The 21,163-nt window shown below is 39.7% G+C and overlaps 1 protein-coding gene across 2 annotated transcripts; it reads left to right on the top strand.

Moving 5' to 3' along the window:
* Positions 1–3,504: 3,504 nt before the first annotated feature.
* Positions 3,505–8,261, top strand: RAN (RAN, member RAS oncogene family). 2 transcript variants are annotated; one of them, XM_059827616.1, is made up of 7 exons: positions 3,505–3,619; positions 4,587–4,629; positions 5,508–5,592; positions 5,686–5,811; positions 6,741–6,928; positions 7,509–7,679; positions 7,788–8,261. In XM_059827616.1, exons 2-7 carry the CDS (start codon positions 4,594–4,596, stop codon positions 7,830–7,832), a joined length of 651 nt encoding a protein of 216 aa, XP_059683599.1. In that variant the 5' UTR covers positions 3,505–3,619; positions 4,587–4,593; the 3' UTR covers positions 7,833–8,261. The 2 variants fall into 2 exon arrangements, with proteins under 2 accessions (XP_059683599.1, XP_059683600.1); XM_059827617.1 differs by lacking the exon at positions 3,505–3,619 and adding an exon at positions 3,673–3,690.
* The last annotated feature ends 12,902 nt before the right edge of the window (positions 8,262–21,163 follow it).

The following is a 21,163-nucleotide window of genomic DNA, read 5'->3' as shown; positions in this document are numbered from 1 at the left end:
GCAGAGCCGTCAGGCAGGTATGAGAGAGCAGAGTGTTGCCACCTAAATGTTTAAGAGGGGCGCTTCCAAAGAGAGAAGTGCTCCGTGTGCTGAGGGGTCTGAACGGTTCCTCAGGTACCCGTCCCAAGGAAGCGGTGCTGCTAGGCATGCCCCAACAGGAGGTTACAATACACACGGTTTTGGGAGGCTGTCACGAGAGAAAGAGTTGTAAATTCAGCTGAACTTTATTTCATTCTCTTCTGGTACGTGATGTGGGTAGGCTGCAGTCGGACTTCAGGTAATTCATGTTGAGTCCAAAAAGCGTACAGGCTGCGTCCTGGCTTTGCTGACACTTCGCTCATGGCAGGCCACAGATGCCTGCCTTTGCCCTTTCATCGTATTAAGCTATGGTTTGCAGTCCGCTGTTCACCCACAGAAGAGCTAAGAGTGATCCCTGTCATGACTGCAGATTAAGAGAAAGCTGCACACTCCCATTCCATGGAGCAGAAGGTGACCCATCAACTTGCTCTTCAACTAAAATGTGTTGACACACGTTGCCTGTTAGTGATGCTTAGGGCTCTAGTAAAACACCAAAACTTTGCCAAAGTCCTAAATCTGTACAATTCCAGGAATGTCTTAAAGGCTTGGGAGTTTCTAGGAAATAGAGCATGCGCATACTGTGGAAGGCAGAAAATCCTCACTGGTATTGTGTTCTTACATGCCTGCTTAAAAAGTACTACTTCAGACTATAGTCAATTACCTGTAATTATTAGTATCTCAGTTCTATCACATATAGACTTTATCTTCTAGACTACATGTTCAGCAACTGTAAATTCTAAAAATGTTAGTTCTGGATACTGAACATAACAATCCGATGCATAATTTTCCTCATGTATTTAAAGAATTTTATTCCAGTGCTGGATCAGGAATTTAAGGATCCTGAATTAGCAATGTAAGCCGCTTTAATGACAGTAAATTGATGAATTTTTGTTTTCCTGAAAAAATTTGTATCTACATCTGCCCTTCATCATTGACCTTGTAAATGCTTATCTTCCAAGAGCGCAGTCTCTTAACAAAACCTAGTCAGGCGTGTTTTACTTGGTGAAAAAATGATTAGTTTGTCTTTTGAATACATATTTTGATTGAATTTTACTACTCTATGATCTGTTTTACCTATCCATGCTGAAAGTGACTAATTTCCTCTTCAACCCTTTTAGTGTAATTTCCTGTCGCCTTGAACACCAGCCTGCAGACTTCCATTTCTGCCTGAGCTCACATTCCAGAGACATTTCCACAATCACTGCTTTAACTGGGAAGTACAATTATGTTCCTTTTCATTGCTTGCCTGCATATCTTGTTGCCTTCTTTTACAGTTTACAAAATGATTTTGCTTCCTACTAACGTAGCAGTTGTATTCAAACATGCTGTTTAGCCCTGTGACTCTGTTTATCTCCAGTACCACCTTTTGTACCATTCCTCATTTGCATCTTTAGACCCTTACTTAGGAAGGGCTGCCTTTTACTTAGTGCTTTTATCTGCTTCAGTGAGTTGCAAAGTTTGTTCCCAGATGACCTGAGTCAAGATATAGGAAATGTAAAGATTTTTTGAAAGTAATTATTCTGCTGATTACCTAGTGATATCTTATGGACTCTAATCTTTTAGATAGAGATCTAACACTGCTGATGAGTGCTTGGAAGTGTTTTGTTGCCTCTGCTGAATGGGGTTATCTGGAGCAGATGTTTTCTGGATCCTCTGAACTGAACACTTACTTATACATGATGATAAAACAAAAGATAAAAACTAGATTCCACATAGTAATTTATCTTCGTAACAACGAAATAAGTATTTTCCAGGAGCTCAAATGCTATGATAGGGGACTTTTTAATTAGAAATCTGTTTTCATTATTCCAAATTAAAGTATCAGACAGTATTACCATTTTGCTCGCAGGAAAAAAAATAGTTTACTAACAAATTTGTAACTATATTGAGAAGTTTCTAAAGCACATTGAGTGTTCTTTACATAGTTACAGATTGTGTTTTTCCTGGAAGTGTTCATATTCTTAAAAACAGCCAAACTCCACTACTGTGGCTTTATGGGTTCTAATTTATAAACGCATGCCTATTTGTCAAGAAGAGAGGTGGAATTCACAAGGGTTTTATAAAGATAGCATTGTCCCGAGAAAAAAATTAAGATGAGTTATGTATTCTGAAAAATATCCTGCCTGACACCTAGAGGCGATCAGCAAAAATGCTAAATAACCCACAAACCCAACTCGTTCAAGAAAGGGAAAGCAAGTTCAACAAGCCAGTGATTTTTCCAACAAAGAAAACCTTATGCAACATTTGGATTGGCATTAGACTATCAAATAAGCAAAAATTACAGCAGAGTGCAACCACTCTTGTAAGACTTCCTGTATACATTGCCTCCATCTCTGTAGGAAATGAACAAGAAATAAGCTATGTTTGTATATATCACCTGCCATTAAATATTTTCTATGTTAACTCAATCCAGAGATACTTAAAAAATCATTTACTTATTCTAGATTATGGGGTGCACCAAGAAACATGATGCAGACCACATAAAAGTTGTTTAAGTATACTAGAGTAAAAAAAACACAGACCTTAAAAATCAGTGGGAACCCATGAGCTTGATATTTACAGACCTATGTAAAACACTTATGTTCTTTGAAAGTCAGTTTTTTAACAACTTTCTTCCACTGAAGTTTGGACTTGGGAGCTTAGAGAACTATTCTAAACCCAGGGCTTACAAAACAACTTTTATTTTCATTAACTCCCTCTCTAGCAAATGCAGATCAGTTCATATGAAGGGCTGAAAATAACAGTCGTAAAGTACATTTAAGGAAAGTCCTTTTGAACGCAGCCGTTTTTACCTGAAAGCTGTTCAATTAAATTCTCCCCTGTTTTTAAAGACCACTTTATTAAACCGTTCTGGAGGCAGTTTAATAGGTTTTCTAAGTAACTACACGCAATTTAAAAACTTTGTCCGCAGGGAGAGTATCGTCAGCTCTCTGGTTCCTCCCACGCCCCAGAAGACTTTCTGATGGGATTTTAGTGCTCAAACAGGGCGACTGCCGAGTTCCCCGAGCAGCTCAGGCTGGCGTGGAGCCTCTGCCTCAACCCTCACCACCAAACTTCGGGCATTACAGCAGAAGGTGCTGCTTAGAACCCCGGTTCAGGCCCCTCTCTAACAGCCGCAGGACACAGCGGGCTGGTGCCGGGCGGAAGGCACTTCAGCGGGCTGGAAACCTGCCGGGACCGGTCCGTGCGTGCGTGCGCGCCCTCCTGCCCACACCACAGCCGCACCGCTCCCCCACTCGCTTTTATCAAACGGGGTAAATCTCGCCAGGCCGCTGCCACCCGTGGAGGGGCAGGACCGCGCTGCCCGCCCCGTCCAGGGCTCGGAGGACCGGCCCCCTCAGGGCCGGCGCCCGCGGCCGCACGACCTCCCAACAGCCGCGCGCGCGGCTCCCTCCCGCCCGCCCTTTACCACGTGAGGGCCGGCCCCTCCCCCTCCCTGTGGCCGCGCGGCGTCGCTCTCCGGGTATTTGAACCGCGCTTCCGCCATCTTCCCAGCGCCCAGTCACTGAAGGGAGCGACGCGGAGAGAACCCTCGGGAAAGGTAACGGGGTCGGGACGTCCTCATTTTCCTTCTGGGAGCGGCTGGGAGGAAGCGTGGCCGCTTTAAAGAGCGTGAGTGGTGGGGATGGCGGTCACCGTTAGCTACCGCCTAGGAGCGGGGATAGGAGATGGGTTGGGTTGCAGTGAGGCGAGGTTGGGCCTGAGTGAGTGTTGCAGCTGTGGTACCTGACTTGTGTGGCGTCCCTTCTCCCCCCATCCCTCAGAATGGGAGAGGTGGAAGGGTAGGAGCTGCGCTCTGCTCCGTCCCGGATAAAGGGCGGGCAAAATCTAGGAGGAGAAATGAAGTGGGGCCTCCAACGGCCCGAGTCGCGGGGGGGGAGGGGAGGTGGCGCGAGCTGCTCAGTCATGGTGGCTCATGGCGGGGAGAGCGCGTTAGGCCGTTGGTGGGGGCTGAGGGGAGGCTGAGGCCCGACCAGGGGAAGACTCCGCTCAGGAGCCCCGGAGGACTCGCTCTGGGCTCTCCCGGTCGGAAGGTAGATTCCCGTGAGGGGTGGGATACTGATTCTGGGCGGGCGGGAGAGGACTTTCTGTGGAGCGAGGCTGCGGTCGGCTTTCGCTGAGGTCTCCTTCGGAGGCCGCGGCTCAGTCCCTCCTTTTTCGAGCCCGAAAGCCAAAGGGGTGCGGCGGCAGCCTACCGTTACGGAGCTTCAGGGGTGGGCGGGGAGGTGCCGCCGCCATTACCGCGCGCACTCCCGCCGCATGTGGGGAGACGTGGAGGCGCTTCCTGCCCCATGAATGGGCCCGGGACCACGCGCGCCGTAATGCCGGAGAGGGGGGAGCGGCGGCGTGGGCTGAGCCTCGGCCGCTTCGCCGGCGGTGCTGACTGGCGCGCAGAGCACGCGCCTTCGGAGGCGATTTGGGAACTGAAAACGGCGCCCGGCCCCTTCCGGCTGGGCCTTGAATCAGCTCGCCTGTTGTGAGCTCACATGCTTCCATTTCCCCTGCAGACCCAGCATGGCCGCCCAAGGAGAGCCCCAAGTGCAGTTTAAGGTAAGGGAGTGGTTTGGTCGTTCTTTTTTCTTTTTTCCTTCTTCAGCAGAAAAGTAGCACAAGCGACTCTCGAGTGCCAGCGTGGATGGTAGGTTTGGTTTGGAAGTGCTGTTTTTTCCTTAACAGTGCAGTTAGTTTACTGTAGTATAGCATATAACTTGTACAAAAAGATCCTGTTGCACTGAGTCAAGATGATGCTACTTGTAGTTTAGTGTAATAAATTTTAGTGATGCTTTTCCTATAGAAGGATTTTTAAATTTCAGAAGTGATGTTCACAGCAAAATGTGCTTAGACTGAGTTAGAATAGTCTGTTTTCTGCTGTGTATTAATTGTTTAGGGAAGAAAACTTAAAATGTTTCAGAACAGAATTTTCTGGTGTTTTGTGTGGGTGGGTTTTTTATTATCTGCTTCATGAAAGGTTGTTACTTGAGTTTAGTACAATACTTGACTTGAATATTCCAGTTGTTAGTAGTGGAGTTGTTTGAGATTTTTTGTTTTGTGGGGTTTTTTGGGGGGTGTGTGTGTGTTCAGTTGTAAGATTATGGTGGTTTTCCCCAATTTGGGTGCTTAAATGGGTTCCTCTCTAAATACGGTCACATTCAGGTTGAAAACCCCTAATATTCTTAATTCAGTCACTTGTAGTTTAGTAGAACCATATTCACAGTACATTAATAGTTTTCAGCTACAGGAACTAGGTAAGTCGCTTAACAAATTGGGTCCCAGTACAGTGAGTACTTCATGGCAAATTCTGCCTTTTTGTTTACAGCATCTTGCAGGACTCAGGTCTTTGTACTAATAACTAGTATTTACACTAAAACAGTCAATAAATGTCTCTAGAAGTGTATTGCTCTGACTTTTTTGCCTTTATCTGTCAACAGCTTGTCCTGGTTGGTGATGGTGGCACTGGTAAAACAACATTTGTAAAACGTCATTTGACTGGTGAATTTGAAAAGAAGTATGTAGGTATGTCTGAAGAAACATTTGATACCTAATATGTTACAATTAGAAGTGCAGTTCATGACCTGCTAAATGCACTGCTTTTTCTTATTTCTATAGCAACGCTGGGTGTTGAAGTTCATCCCCTGGTGTTCCATACTAACAGAGGCCCTATTAAATTTAATGTATGGGACACAGCTGGCCAAGAGAAATTTGGTGGTCTGCGAGATGGTTATTACATCCAAGGTAAGATGTGTGTATATGTGGGAGTGTTCTGTAGCTCTTACGGTGCAGTCTTTTGTTCTATTCATGTTGGCCCCTCTGAAAGCTATCAGTGTGGTTTTCAGTGATGAGCTTGTTTCTGGGTCTTCAAACTCTTCATGTAGATATAATTTCATTTGTTAGGCAACTTGCGCTGATGTAGGAATATTCTAAGATCATGTTTCAGTATGGTATTGCAGGCTTCAATGTTAATGAAGAGTAATGGTGCACCTTAAATGACAAGATAACTGCTGTTGAAATCCAGTGGTTAAGAGGTGAAAGTATGTGCTTCAGTTAGTACAAATTTATATTTGTATTAACATACTGTGCTGAGGCAAGGACTTGGAACGCACAAACTGTAAAATTTCAGATGCGATGATGAAGTTGTGCATCTCCATACCAGAGTCTAGTTGTCTTTCTAAAGAAGTACTGATAGCGTCCTGTACTTCAGCTTGGCCAAACTGTTCTGGGCAGGGGCATCCTGAGACGTGGGCTACAAGCACTCAACCTACCTGAAAGCCTCAATAGGAGGTCTGAGATTAGTTAAATAGTTGTTAACTAATTTCTCTCAAGTACTTGTGTAAATCAAAGTTGACTTTTGTAATTAATCCTTGTATATTTTCATGCCATGCAACACCATGCTACTCAGTGGGACAGTTGCATTGATAAAACTAGCTGGTATTTAAGATTGGGTGCTAAAGATGTGAGATTATGTGGTTGTGGACCCAGTTCTGTGGACTTGTACATTGAACTTGTTAACAAAATGTGGGCTTTCAGAACTGGGAAGCCGAGAGGGAGAAGTTAATGCAGACGCTTAACCCTCACGTGGGATTTCTATGTGTATCTCTTCTCTCTCCCATCGTATAAGCAAGTGCTCACTCTCCTGATAACTCTTGACAATGCTTTTCTTGCAGCTCAGTGTGCCATCATAATGTTCGATGTAACATCAAGAGTTACTTACAAGAATGTACCTAATTGGCACAGAGATCTGGTACGAGTATGTGAAAACATCCCCATAGTGTTGTGTGGCAACAAAGTGGATATTAAGGACAGAAAAGTCAAGGCAAAATCCATTGTCTTCCACAGGAAGAAGAATCTCCAGGTATGTTGGCATGAGTTTGTAGGAATCAAATTTGTTGGGTCTGCTGACTGCAGTTGGGTTCTATGCAGTAATGGAGTGTTCTGGCTTTGTCACTACAGGCTATAATATTTCAACTTCGCATCCTGTTGGCTGCTTGAACCTAACTTCAGGGAAGGGGGAAGTGATGATGTTAAAGATGATCATCACAGGTCTTGAGCAGAAGCCATGATAAGTTCTTAAAGAGCTTGTGTGCGTTTGGCTTTTACTGCTCAAATATCATCAGATGACACAGATGTGAGACTAAAGTAAATCAAGTCACAGGAAAAAGATAGATGCACTGTTGCCTCCTGAAAGTTCCATCTTTGATCAGATTGGATACCTTTTCAATTATCAATTTCTGCATATCTGCCTGAAACTGTATGTTTCTAGACACTCTAGATCATAACTGTTTCTGAGAGCATAAACAGAAGTCATGTGGTCAAAAAGAATACTAAGGTAAAAGTAGAGCTGATTATGTGCGTGTTAATCTTGGTATGCCCTAAATATCAGTTAGGCGTGTCTTTTTTTAAAAAAATAATGTATAATTTGTACTTTTTTGCAGTATTATGACATTTCAGCTAAGAGTAACTACAACTTTGAGAAGCCTTTCCTCTGGCTTGCTAGAAAGCTAATTGGAGATCCTAACTTGGAGTTTGTTGCCATGCCTGCTCTTGCACCACCTGAAGTTGTTATGGACCCAGCACTGGCAGCACAGTATGAGCAAGACTTACAGGTGAGTGAGAAAGGGCACAAAGGTCAAATGATTGCCTGGTAACTAGTGTTTGGACTGCTGGGGCAAATAACTGAAGAGCAGTTCTTAAGTGTAACTTCTCTGTTCCAGATTGCTCAAACCACTGCACTGCCAGATGAAGATGACGACCTGTGAGGGATGAAGCTGGAGCCCAGCGTCAGAAGTCTAGTTTTATAGGCAACTGTCCTGTGATGTCAGTGGTGCAGCGTGTTTGCCACTTTATTATCTAGCTGAGCAGAACATGTGCTTAATCTTTGGGATGCTGAAAGAGATGAATGGGCTTCGGAGTGAATGTGGCAGTTTAAAAAAAACAAACCAAAAAACAAACAAAACGGAAAGGAAAAAAAACAAAAAAAAAACAAAACGGAAAGAAAAAATAAAACAAAAAACTTCATATTTTGGACCTGCATATTTAGCTGTTTTTTGGACTGCAATTACTTCCCCTTTTGAGTTTCAAATATAAGACTGCTGCAGTCACATCAGAGTGTTAAGTGGTAAATCTTGTTTCTGTCATTCCCATTCTTTTTTGTTTAGATAATAAAGTTGTATTTCAAGTATCTCTAAGCAAGTGAACCTTCATGCATTGTTAAGAAAACTCTTGAAAGTGTCTTCTGTTCTTCCATTGATGCTAATACTTGGTTGTTTACTGCATTTCTCATTCTCTGTTCTCCTTTTCCCTCCTGCTTCTCATGTTATGCTCCTCTTGCTAAATCAGAGCTAACGCTTAACCTTCCCTTGATTTCCTGAAGCATATAATTAAAGCACCTGAGGAAAGCTGAACTAACTGCCAGGTAAAATGAAAGCAGGGAACACTTGACTGGTAAGTGTGATTGGATCAACATTCCCATGCAAATGGGAGTGTTTGGTCTGCAGGGTGTCTTGAGAGAAAAGTGTGTAGTTCAGCCTGCATATGCTACCATTAGATACAGTCTCTCAACTCTAATTTTTAGTATGTTCTACAATATGCCTTCACAGAGCTCTGTATTTTTAGTAGCCAGAAAAAAATGGCATCGAGGTCTGTTAGGTGACTTAAAACCTGTATCTTTGCATGGAACATCATTCAGTAGAGCTATAGCTGATAAAACAAACTCTAAGCATCTTAAAATTCACTAACTAGAAAACAGCTGTAGTTTGAGCTAAAAAGCTCTTGGCTACAAAACAGCATATTAACTAAAACCACATTTATATAAATATCTAGACTTTACTGTAACTGCACCAAGTTCTTAATTTGAAACTCTAGCTTATTACAGCACAAATGGTGGAGAAGGTCAACTTTTAACACTATCTTGTAGAGATTAATCTTGGTCAATATTAGTACCGCTGGTAAACAAAACTATAAGATACCATTTTTCAGTAGTGTTTGAGTACATGAAGCCTTGAACTCTTCAGTTTTGTATTTTTGGTTTCTTAATAAAGTGGAGCATTTCATTTATTCCTTTTAACTTGGATGTTTGTGTACATAACTCCTACTTGAATATTTAACTGTTCAACTATTCTGGTACATGGTAGCAAAAAATGTGGACTATGATTATTACTGCTGCAATACTGTTGGAATGATTTTTAAGTAGTGCAAATTGGAGTTCTGTAGGTTTTGGTTTGTTTTTTTATAGCTAGTCAAAGAGAAGCTGAGTTGTAGTATTTAGGACCTGAAACTCATTAGTGAAAATAGGGAATGTCATACACTTAGTTTGTAAAAGGACAAACTCCCACTTAATATTCCATTGAATCTTCTTGATGCATCATCTTGCCTTAACTTCATATTGTAGGGTCTTGCTTGTAGCGTTTACTAATTTACCTGTGCATATCTTGGTTAATACTGCTAGCTTGACTATCTGCTGCTGCTTTATTAGGTGTGGTAGCTTTTTTGTCTTCAAGCTGTCTCACTTCTGAAAACACATTGCTTAAAAAAACCAAAACATAAATTGATTTAGAAACTTCAGTAGTTGTGCAGTACTGATATGCCTTAAGAAGAAAAACCAGCAGCACTGAAGTTCATTTTGTTTCATGGTGTGTGTATGTGTCATCTTTACAACTCAGCTGCTGCACACAAGTGCTAGCCTTAGTATGAATTCCTATAAAACAGCTGAAAAGATCTATGAAAAGTGAAATAGCAGTTATACAAAGCAAAGCTCATAGATGTTTAAAGACAAGTAACCTGGGTGTTACTTCCACAAAAACTCATCTCTGAAGTAGGCAGTAATACTAGTCCTGCTGTAAAGTAATCTCTTCGACTTGAAATGTTTTGGGAGTGGAATTAAGTCCACTTGTTGCAGCATTATACTTGGTTTGTCACATTTAGTCCCTGTTAATTGTTGATTATAAATAATGCAGGTAGCCTTAATATGCATGTGCTGATTCCTCAGTTGAAGTTCCTTAACTAGAACACTTCTTAGAAGTTTTTTCAGTAGTTAGGTAAAATTTTATTTTACCCATTTAGTCAAGTGATGAGGGAAATAAAACTTGTGTTCTAAGAACCTCTGTACTAAATAGTCGCATCAGTCTGTATTGGAGCTCTACAATTATTGGGACTGAATTGACAAGACTGAAGTCCTTCTTTGCAATACCTACTTTGTTCTACTTGCTTGACTGATTAATTGTAGGAGTTCTTGTGTTCCCTACACAACATTTGGTGAGTTTTCCCACACTAAAATCTGGTTTCAGGTTGGTTTTTACTAACTTGTTACAGACCATACTCAGCTTTAACTTTCAAGGGCAGGATGATGTGCTGGGCCATGTACTGTTACTAGTTCCATGATAAAGCTGTGAGTTTTTAAGTGTCCAAGCCCAGAGGGTTGTATTAGAAGAGTGCTTGGAGAACTAGTGTATGTGCAAAATAGGTAAGGCAAAAGCATTAGTTCAAGAAATTGTCAGAGGAAATGTTTTGCTACTTCTCTCTGAACCTTTAAATGAAGGAGTGTTAAAGGCCTCCTTGGGAAAGCTAGGGTTGCTCTTGGATCTCTCAGGGTATCAACAGAGAATCTTTTTTGGAAACATTGGAGAACGTTCCTTTACAACAACTGGAAATCTGTATGCCAAGAAGGTTGAACTCTGCCCCTCTTATGCCTGCAAGTTACAGTACAACAAAATGTCTTTCTTTCCTTTGGAGATGGTTCTGTGTTGCTAATACAGTCAGTCTAAGCTAGTGGAGAAAACAGTGCTGAGACAAATTGTTCTGCCTTTACTTTCCTAAACCAGAAATACATGGTTTGATTTGAGCTAGTTGCTTTCCTGACTGGATTGGTAGTACTAGTCACTTTCTCTCACCTGAGTTTTGGTGATAGTTGATTGGGCCCTCTTAAAGTGGGATTGATAGCAATAGCTTACAGGTAACTGAAAAGCTAAGTCTTCTGCTTTGATTTTTTTTTTTTTTGCATGGGTGCATTAATTTATAGGCTGGTTTTGTGTGTGTATGTATTTTTGTGCTGAGCTGAAAAGTTTGCCTTTAAGAATCTGCTTTTTCCTAGCACAAGCTGCTAATGAGTATCCTATGAAGGAGTTCTTCCTTGTGTGTGTCCTGTAACACTTCGGATCATCTTTGGAGGTGGCCAAAATGGGGAAACATTTTCAGCTGGGTATGCACATTGGGAGAATGTGAATGACTACCCTGTCCTAGGCCAGTAGCTTTTCCTGACAACACCCAGGCCATAACACTGGAAACAGCTGTAGTGATTCTGAATCTTCATTGCCCTCTGGCTTGTTTGTAACTGACCTTGTGGTGGGAGCTGTTGCCTTTCCAGCAAAGAGAGCAAAAAAAGACTGATTCCTCTTTCTGGTTTAGAGCTCACTTGGCTGCCTGACAAATAATGTGAAGTTAAACTTGGAAGAATTTTATGTGTGAGAGGAAGGCTTAATACGATAACCTGTTTAACAGACTTAGTGTGACTTGCTGATAAGCCAAATCATAGCCGCTTTATATATCTAGTTATTGGATAATTGTAGGAATGTTGAAACATAAGGCATGTTATTTATACTAAGGCTCTAGCACAGAGCCTAAATCATCTTAGGTTACGGATTTGAGGGTACAAGGCAAATGCTTTTATTTGGATTGTGTGAACTATTCTAGTTCACGAAGTTAACAGGTTGGTCAATGAGTGAATGACACTTCCCCAGAATTCCAGTGTTCTACAAGCTGCATTACTGAAATGGGCTGATGTTCATATTGGGGCACTAGTTCAGTGTAGAAATAAGTTGTTATTTTATTTTGGGTAGTCGTAGTTTATGTTTGTCTTGCTGTGGTCCTGGAATTCTGTGATTAAAAGAATCAGAATGCCATATTTCTACTACTTGCTTGAGGAGAAAAAAAAATTGAAAAATGAGGACAAGTTTCCCCAAATAAGGTTATAAACAGAATTTAGTATTTTATATAACATTAGCAAAAGTTTTAATGTTTGATCCACTATCTCTGAAGTCATAGTTTTAATGCAAGCATTCAAAATCGAATTCCATCAGTATAGTTCAGGTTACTAGGAGGCAGTGAGCTCTGTTTACTCACAGTTGCTTATTTCCATGTTGACACTTTATTAATAAAAACTGAAAAGGGCAGCTAAAATGAAAACTGTAAGTGTGAAGCAGAGAGTCATAAACAGGAAGCTGTAAATGTTGTGATCAATAACATCTAAGAAGAAAACTTTAACCAGTGTCTTCCCTGTTTGATTGTCTAAGTGACAAAATTGCCGATTATACTATGAAGCATCAGAATCTTTCTTGACATAGCTGTTTAAGTCTCCGCACAAAGCGTTAAGCTAAAGATAGCAAATTAAGTGACTAATACAAATGGTTCTTGTTTGCTTTGAACTTCTTTTTCAGGTTAAGAGTTAGCTTGCATGAGCTGGTACCACGCTCTGATTTCCCAGTTCTAATAGTAACTCCTGTTGCTGCTACTTTATATGCTTTTGACAACACAAAAACAGTGGTAACTTGCTGGTGACTTTTTTGCATTTTGGTGACTTTTGAAAATGGTGTTGGAGGGAAGTGATGTGTGTTTTGCTTATACTGAGAACATAAAAGAAAGTTAACTTTCCTGTCAGGCTTTTTCAATGGATTACATCATAAAAAGGTTAAAATTTCTAGATCTTGGGTTGGGTTTGCAATGCAAGTATTTAGAGAAAGAGCTCAATCTGGAGAGGTTTGTTCCATTTATAAGTAAAAAGGTGGGTCATAATAAACAAGAAACCCCTGCCTGCATTTTTTGGCATTATTTGTTGCTTTTTGATTCTGGATCTAGTACTTTTTATTTCTTATTTGGGTTTGGATGTTTTGTTTTACTGGAATACCTAAACTGATGTGTAGTTATAAAACCTATTTCAAATTGTAGCAGATGAGTACAGTAATTCTTCAAAGATTATGTATAAAAGCTGTTTGAGGCACATCATCTGCCAGTCAGAAGTGCAGAAATTGTTGCCGGTTACATGAGGCTTAAACCCAATGAAAGAGAGTAGTTCTTAGCTCACTAGCTGAACAAGTGTGATAGAGCTTAAAAACATGTTTGTTACAGTGGTCAAGTGGTTACTGCGTAATTCTTTTCTCTTGCTAGCTGTATGCAAGTAGACCGCGTAGCATCTGAGAAGACGAGGTAATTCCAAGTTTGAAACTCTTCCCTGATGGGAGATAAAACAATGAGGACTGCTGTTGTGGTACGTACCAATTTCAGCCACGCGGTGGGGCACACCGCCTGCGTAGCTCCAGTGAGAGGGTGTTAAATTGAAATATACCTGTTGGGGCTGCACAAGTGTCGTGTATTCAAGAAGGAAGCAAATGTGGATGCTTTTAGGTTTATTAACAGTAGCAAACGGCTATAATGTGTGTGCAGTAGCAGATGCTAGTTGACAAAAATTTAAAACAGAGCAGGTAAGGATTATTTTTTGTACAGTATTTCTATTTGTTGCAAAATAAGAAATATAATTGGACTTTGAATAGGGTTATTTTTTTCCTTCGTGTTAAATCCACTAAGAGTGTGAAATAGGCCAAGACAGTGAATTACAGGAGGATTTTTGTCATCCTAATGCTGTTAGCATAGCAAAGCTTAGGCACTGCTGTTCATATACTTTCTCACTTTTTCCTACTCTTCAGCAAATTCAGATTAAAAAAATCGGAGCTTACTACATAAAACCAGTTGGCATCTTGATAATTGACATTGAATTAAAGTATAACTTTTCCTGGAAAAAAAAAATATCTGTGCATTAAGAGCTGATCGCCTAACCTTAATGCAAAACAAAAATCTGGTGATGAATATGCAGTAGTCAAGTCCAGCACAGTACTGTGTCATGTAATTCATGGTTTGATTTTGTAGTCAAGTTACAGTATGAATAGCGAAATGAACAGAAAGCTTGAAGGATTGGTGTCCTGAGTGTTATAGTTCCTGTTTTGCTGTAAAGGGTTTGTAAATAAGGGAGAAAGATGTTCTTCCACTCAAACCTTCAGATCTGAAATTAGGATGGCTGGAAGAACTGCTCTATGGCAGTTCTCTGTAGTTATGTTGGAGAAGGCTATCTTTAAAAAGTTCCTCAAATGTGCTCTGTATGTTTTGTAGGTGATAAACTGTACCCATGCTGTGCAGCTGAGCTCCCTGGTTCAGAGCGTGGAATAAGCAATTAACTGATGCTTTACACAGGCAAATTCCTAGCTGACGTAGTGTTCGTGGAATTCTCATGGAATTCACGTGAGAAGCCTGGGCAGTGTGGCACAAAACCAATGTGGCATCTTTGGAAGCATAGCCTAGACCGTTGATAAGTTAAGGCAAGAAGCAAAATGATGCATTAGGCAGTGAGACGACACATCTGTTGTAAAGGGCTGGACCCATGGGAAGGAATATGAGGGAACTCAAAAGCAGGAAGAAGAAAGCATGCATACAGGTTGGGCCACCAGAAAAGGTATGGAGAATGGATGAAGATAGACATAAATTATGACTAGAGAACAAAATGCTCATGTGCTAATAATGTGATAATGGTAAGTGCAACATTCCAAAGCCTAACTAGTAGCAATTATACTTAATGGAAGTCTGCTATTAGATATCAAACCAAATAGAAGAAAGCAGTAGGAGGAAAGAAAGATGCAGATTGGAGAGGGAGGGGAAATGTCAAAACTCTCCTGGCAACTGAGAACTTCACTAGATGGTTCTCCACTACAGGAAATTTAAAATAAGACCAGCTTGGTATCCAACAAATTGCAAGAACTCCCTGTACCCATACATGAGAGAGGCTGATCATGCACCTGTACTTTGTTGGAAAACACTTCAGGTATTTGTGACAAGATACCATAGCAAAAAGCTTTAAAGAGAAGAAATGGACCTAACAGAAAATAACTGACTTTGTTCCATCACTAATCCTTGTTGTGCACAGGTCAGTTGACTTTGCTAGAACTTGTGTGATTTAGATGGAAGCTGCCTGAGAAAATCTATGCTAACACCCTGCAACTTGAAGATTTCTTGTCAGGTAGAGTGTTTTGCCACTTTCTTGTAGGTGAATAACTTGGATTTTTCCAGATCAGCTGTTACTTCAGTAAACAGCAGGGACCTTTAGTAATAAGTAAAGGATAAATATTATTTAGGCATGTAACATTCTGTGTTGCAGTTTGAAAGGCTTATACCCTGGGGCAAGCATTTTTCTATTACCTGTTTTATTACTCCTTTCGGTTATTTCAGTTGACTACTTTTGCAAGTCCTCTTCAACTGCTTTGGTTATAGGCTTTTAAACGGGTAGGTGCTCTCTTTTTGATATGTGTGTATACAGTGCCTTGTACAACCAAGACCATGTCCTGACCTGGGAACTTCAGTACAACACATGTGAAACAATACTTTTATTTTTCATATAAATATTATATATTGGCCTTGTGGAATAAATGCAAATGAAAACATATAAGTATAAAACCTTCTCTTCTGCTTTTTTAAAACTGATAAAAGAAAATAGTGCTGTCTGTTTGGGTTAATTACGCTTTCAAAATTTATATGTATTTCAGTTGCTGTTGACCTCTATTGAGCGGATACTTGCTACTAGTGGTTTACTGCTAGCAGAGGACTAATGCTTTTATCCCCTCTGAGCAATGGATAAATCCTACTTCTAAATACATGGTGTATATCACTGGCTATTTAAAATCTGACATGTTAAGTTTTATAGTGCCATTTTCACAGGTACTGGTTTGACTACAGAACTGTTTCTTTCTTATTTAATTCTACAGATGTGAATGTTGATGTGGTAGGTATTCCTTGATGATTCTATCTCCTGCTCTTCCCCCCAGGTGACTTTGCATGTGCTAAAAAAGGCTTAGAGCCCGAGAGAAAGAAGGGGAAATGCTTATCTTTTGAAAAATCAGTGTTTCTAACTAATTAAAAAGGATCTGAAGAAGGTCACATCAGTCATCTTTAGCTGCAAGTGACATCTGAAAATGACAGTTATTTCAGGAGCCTGTGAAAATCACCGAGATTGACAAATCCTCTAGAAAAAGAAAAGGGAAGATTTTTTTGATCTCCATATCATATCCATTTTCGTAGTCAACATCACATTTTGAATGGTTGGTTTTATTTTAGTTTGCTTTTCTGCAGTATGCATTAAGAACAGTGGCAGATACAAATGGGATTTTTTTTTGTTTATTGTTTTGGAAATGTGTTTTTAGCCAGTTCCATGATTCCAGGGTGTGTCTTGTGATTTTTAGGATCTTTGGGATGGCTGTCGCAGCCAACAGATGTAAGTGATTTCTCTAGTCAGATTATTAAGCATTACAGCAGCGTGAAGAACAAACCAACAGGAGTCACAGTGGTCAAGAGAGTGCATGGAAGAGAATTTATGCTAGGGTTTCGTTTATGTATTGACCCTCTTCTATCAATGGAGAGCTAAAACTCCAAGACTCGGTACCTGAAATTGCAGGGCTTAGTCTGGATCTTAATTCTGGAATTCAGTTTTTATTCTTTTAAATTAATTAATGGGTTTCATTTCAGATTTGATGACTCTTCAGATCTTAAGAGTGCAGATTTAGAAGCTACTGCCAACATTTTAGCTAGTGCTCTGATTTCTGTCCCTGCCCTCTCATTGCTTTTGTCACTTAGATCTAAAGTAAGAAACTACAAAAGACAGGAACTGTGTTATTCCCCATAGAATGAAAAGTCTTTAATATGTACATCTATAATAGGCTCAGATGTTCTTACTGAGAAGTAATTTGCCGATTGGCTTCTGGGTGTATTCTCCATTTGTGCTAGTAAACTTGTTTCACAAAGCAGTTAAATGAAACTTTCATGGACTTGCTTTTACCTAGAAAAGCAAGAGAATTAGGTAAGACTGTAAGAGAAAAATAGGCACAAATTCCAAAGGCAAGACTTTATCATGGTGAAATAATTCTGTAATTAAGAAAAATCTGACCTCCTGAATGATACAAAAAAATATGCAGTTACAAGTAGTGGCTTTTTGGCAAATAAGATTTGGCTTAATCACATAAAGAATTTGTATAATGTTACACAATTATCCAGTTTTATGTAAGCTTGACATTTAGGCTCAGATAATCAAAGATTTGATTAAATTATATCTTTGGGATTTACACAAAAGCCTAAACTATTTTGCAAAAATAAAATATTTTCTTCAGTGTATAGAGTAAGATGTTCAAGGCACTATCACAATACAAAAAAGTCTAATGAACAGGATAATTCAGTAAATGGACAATAAAGAGTCATCCAATCACTATTAATTAGTAAGTGGGACCTCATCCAAAGAAAAGTTAAATGTGTAATTTATTGTAGGATGTTACTCATCTGCTTACTTGGTCTTTGAATTATCAGGCTCTTAATGTTTTCAGAAAGAATATATAAACTAAATCAGCTTAACATTACATATGTAGCATCATAAAACTATTTTCATCTGATTAGGCCTAAATTTTATTCCCAAAAAGCTGTACTTTGTTTTCTGGCATCTACCAGCAACTTCTCATTTTCTTAATTAGAAAAATATTTTTCCATGATAGTGTTAGCCGTGTTGAATTAGCTCCAGGATTTTTGTTTGTTTGCTTTTTCTTCAATCTGAAGTGTTCAGTTTGTCCTTTTCAGGGTAATCAACTGAAACAATTTCATGCAATATTTTCATGAGTGTGGTCTACTTTCTGACCAATTTTGCCAAATTATCTTTTACTACTTGATGTGTTCTAGGGACCAGAGACATGCAATGGCCACTGCCACCCTTTGATTGTCTTTTATGTGATGTTATGCAAATAAGAACTGTAATGGCTGAAATTAGTCTACTGAAGCTTTTTTCATAGCTTTTGTGGTTCTTTGCTGATCTGAGAAGCATCCGAGTCACTTATCAGCAGCTTTCTTTGTGCAGGTGGATTCCTACCAGAGTCATGGGCCCAGTTAAGAGCTCATGAAGTAGCTTGTTACATAGCATCTGATAGCTGCTCATTCAGCATTGTTTGTGCTATTGAAGGTCGCAACTCTGAGAAGCTGCACTTTGTCAAGAATCATCCTACTGTTAATCACAGTAATACAGATGCTAATAAAATCTGTATGTATTTTGAAGTTTTACTAGTGTGAGAAACAGTCATATGTCCCTCCCATACCATGCATTCTTTCAAAGACAGTACTAGCTTGTGTAGCCTGTACAAAATCTTTATGCATAATCCTTTCCCATAAGGTCTAGAAAGTCTTGCTTTTATTCTTTTTTATTAAAACTTTTCTTTATAATGCCTCAAGGGTTTTTGTATGGATTTTTTGCTACGTATTGGAAATTCAAATTTATTGTATTTCAGGATTTGCACTGAAAAATATTAGTGTTGGTACTAGCCAAGGTTAATATTATTTGACTATGAGGAAAAAATGAAAAAGGAGAATATACAAATACATTAATGACTTCAGAAGTCACAAATCATGGCAAAAGAGTTGGAATGGACCAAAAGAACTAATTTAGCTCATCCTCATGCTGCAAGGTAAGACTGACTGTTTTCGTAGTACCTCTGACAAGTGTTTGACTAGCCTGTCCTTCAAGACATCCAATAATGGAGATTGCACAGCTCTTTCTGTCCTTCACTCCTGCAGTGTTCTACACTAATATCAAGCCTTGCTACTTCTTACTCCTCTGCAATGCGTGTGAAAAACAGATTTGAATCTTTTCACATGACCAAATCCCTTTGTACTTCCTGCCTTGTTGGTCTTGACTCCTGTTCTGCTGGTGACCCCTCCTAAGCACACCAATTTTTCTTTTTCCTCAAGAACGGCCTGCTTAGCCATCTGTTTCTTATCCTGCATTTATGTAGTGACTTATTTGTGTATGAATACAGAAAACACATCCATTTATGTTTTTATTATTTTGACAGTTGTCATACCTAAGTTTGAGACCCAGAAGAGACTGTTATTGGTCCAGGCAGTGTATGAACCTTAGAAATGATGGCTCTTTCCAGGGAATTTCAGGGCTATGAGCTAATTTCTGATTTAACCCTGCCCCCCACCCCCCCACCCCCCCCCCCCCCGGGAAAAACAAAAAAACCCCCAACCCAACATCTTTCTACTAGATGACTTAAAGGTAGATATGAAATTAAACTGAGTTTTGTATTAGTTCTAAATGCAAAAATAAGTATTTGAGTTTTGTAGCTCAATATATTGAGTATTGCACAAAGAGCAATAGAACCAAAGCTGTAGCAAGCTTCAGAATAGCGTAGCAACCAAAACTGATTAGATCCTCGGATGTAATAGATTGTGTTTGCTGGCCTGTGCCATGCACAATATTTTTGTTTCTGTGACTATAAGCGCTACACTCACACTTTTAAGGATATGTTTTCATAACAGCAATGTCTACTATACAACCCACTTTCTAATAAAAATGCACTTATTCAAAGTTTCAACGTAAAGAGAAGCAACTAATGCTGCTGGCCAATTTTTGCAGTCCTAGAGAACTTACAAACAGAAAAAAAACCCCTTCTGTTGTATTTGCTAGCTGTTTGGTTGGGAAAATTCTAAAAGAAAACGGACCAAATGTTTGTTTTAATGTTCTGAGAAAATGGGTACAAGGTACTTCAAACTGTTGTTCACTCATAGGCATCCACAGTTCAGTGGATGTTAACAATTTAAAAGAACGTTACAGGGATTGTAGCAAACACTGTCTATGGAGAGCTTAGTGCAGTAACATGAGGTGATGACATCTCTGCAAGAATAAACACTAACAAACAGTTTTCAAAATAAGAATGAAAAAACCCCTCAGTTGTATATTTTTGGTTTTGCTTAGAATAGCAGAGTCTTGAGTTATGAAAGCACAGGAGGTTATGCATGTTTTCAGTTTAAATAAAACTTATCATAGACTAGATTTTCACTGGTAGTTAAATATAGCCCTGATGTGCATTATGTAAGGGATAACAATGAAAAGGGGTGTGTAGTTGTTAAAAGCCTGATGACAGACACCATGTAGTTCTTCCAGCACACAAGAAAAGTGCTATAGTATGTTACCACAGCTGTATGTGCACTCCATCCCATGAGGAAAAGAGAAAATTTGTGTGCTGGAAACCTCAGGAAATCGGGACTCAGCCTTTTCTGCCTCATCCCTGTCCAATGTATCAATAGATATTAATACAATGATGATACTAGTTAAAATAACAAATTGTTGCCTTTTAAAGCAACAGTTGGCATAAGCAACAGTCTTCTATCTTTGAGCGAGACTCGTATTCTTCTGCTTTTCTCTAGAACCAGCGGGGCATGGTGTTATATTTTTAAAGTGAATCTTTCATAGTTACTTTGCCAGTTAGTATTGCCTATCATCATGATTTTATTGTAATACACCAAGGAAGAACACAGGGAAAGAAACATATTCTTCAACCTCTTTGAAGGTGGTGCAGCTGGCAAATGATTTTTTAATTTTTTTTCTGTATAAAGATGTTATTAAGAATTTGGTTTGGGCAGCCTGGAACAATGGTTATCTTTTAAATGGTGTAAAATCCTACCTGGAGAAAACTGTAATTTTGAGGAAGAGGATTTATTTGCTGAAATTGAAAGAAGCTGCTTCAGTAGCAGTAGTTGTATCAAATAAGCAAAACTTGTGAGAATACAACAAATGTGCTGGAACTGCTACTCAAAATGTTAACTAATATGCAGTATTTTATTCTAGATAACCAGTTCACCTGGATGAACAATTCTCTTCAAATTGCATATTTTTTGCCTCCATTTTAAACTTTCACTTACAGTAGAGAGATAAAAATGAGAGCTAGTTAACTAGGTGCTAAAGGGCATTGCCTACATACAAAAGACTTGGAGAGAAATATTTTCAGCCAATTCACTCTAATGATCCTTTTCAGTTCCTTTGCTCAAAGAAGAAATGAGAGGCTGGAAAACTAGGAGGGGGGAAAAAAGAGAAACAAACCAACTCTTCAAACTACAGCACTTTTAAGTGCTGCCAAATGCAAGATGGATCTGTCTGTTACAATATGGCGATAGCTTCCTTGAAAAATCTAAGTTGTTGTCATAGTCTCAGTGAATTGGATAGAGCTGGTGTAGACAGAGCCATGGTTCC

The sequence above is a fragment of the Gavia stellata genome, chromosome 21 (genome assembly GCF_030936135.1).
Source record: "Gavia stellata isolate bGavSte3 chromosome 21, bGavSte3.hap2, whole genome shotgun sequence".
Taxonomy (NCBI): Eukaryota; Metazoa; Chordata; class Aves; order Gaviiformes; family Gaviidae; genus Gavia; species Gavia stellata.
The sequence above is the reverse complement of the archived record's forward strand: the minus strand, read 5'-3'. Positions and strand labels throughout refer to the sequence as shown.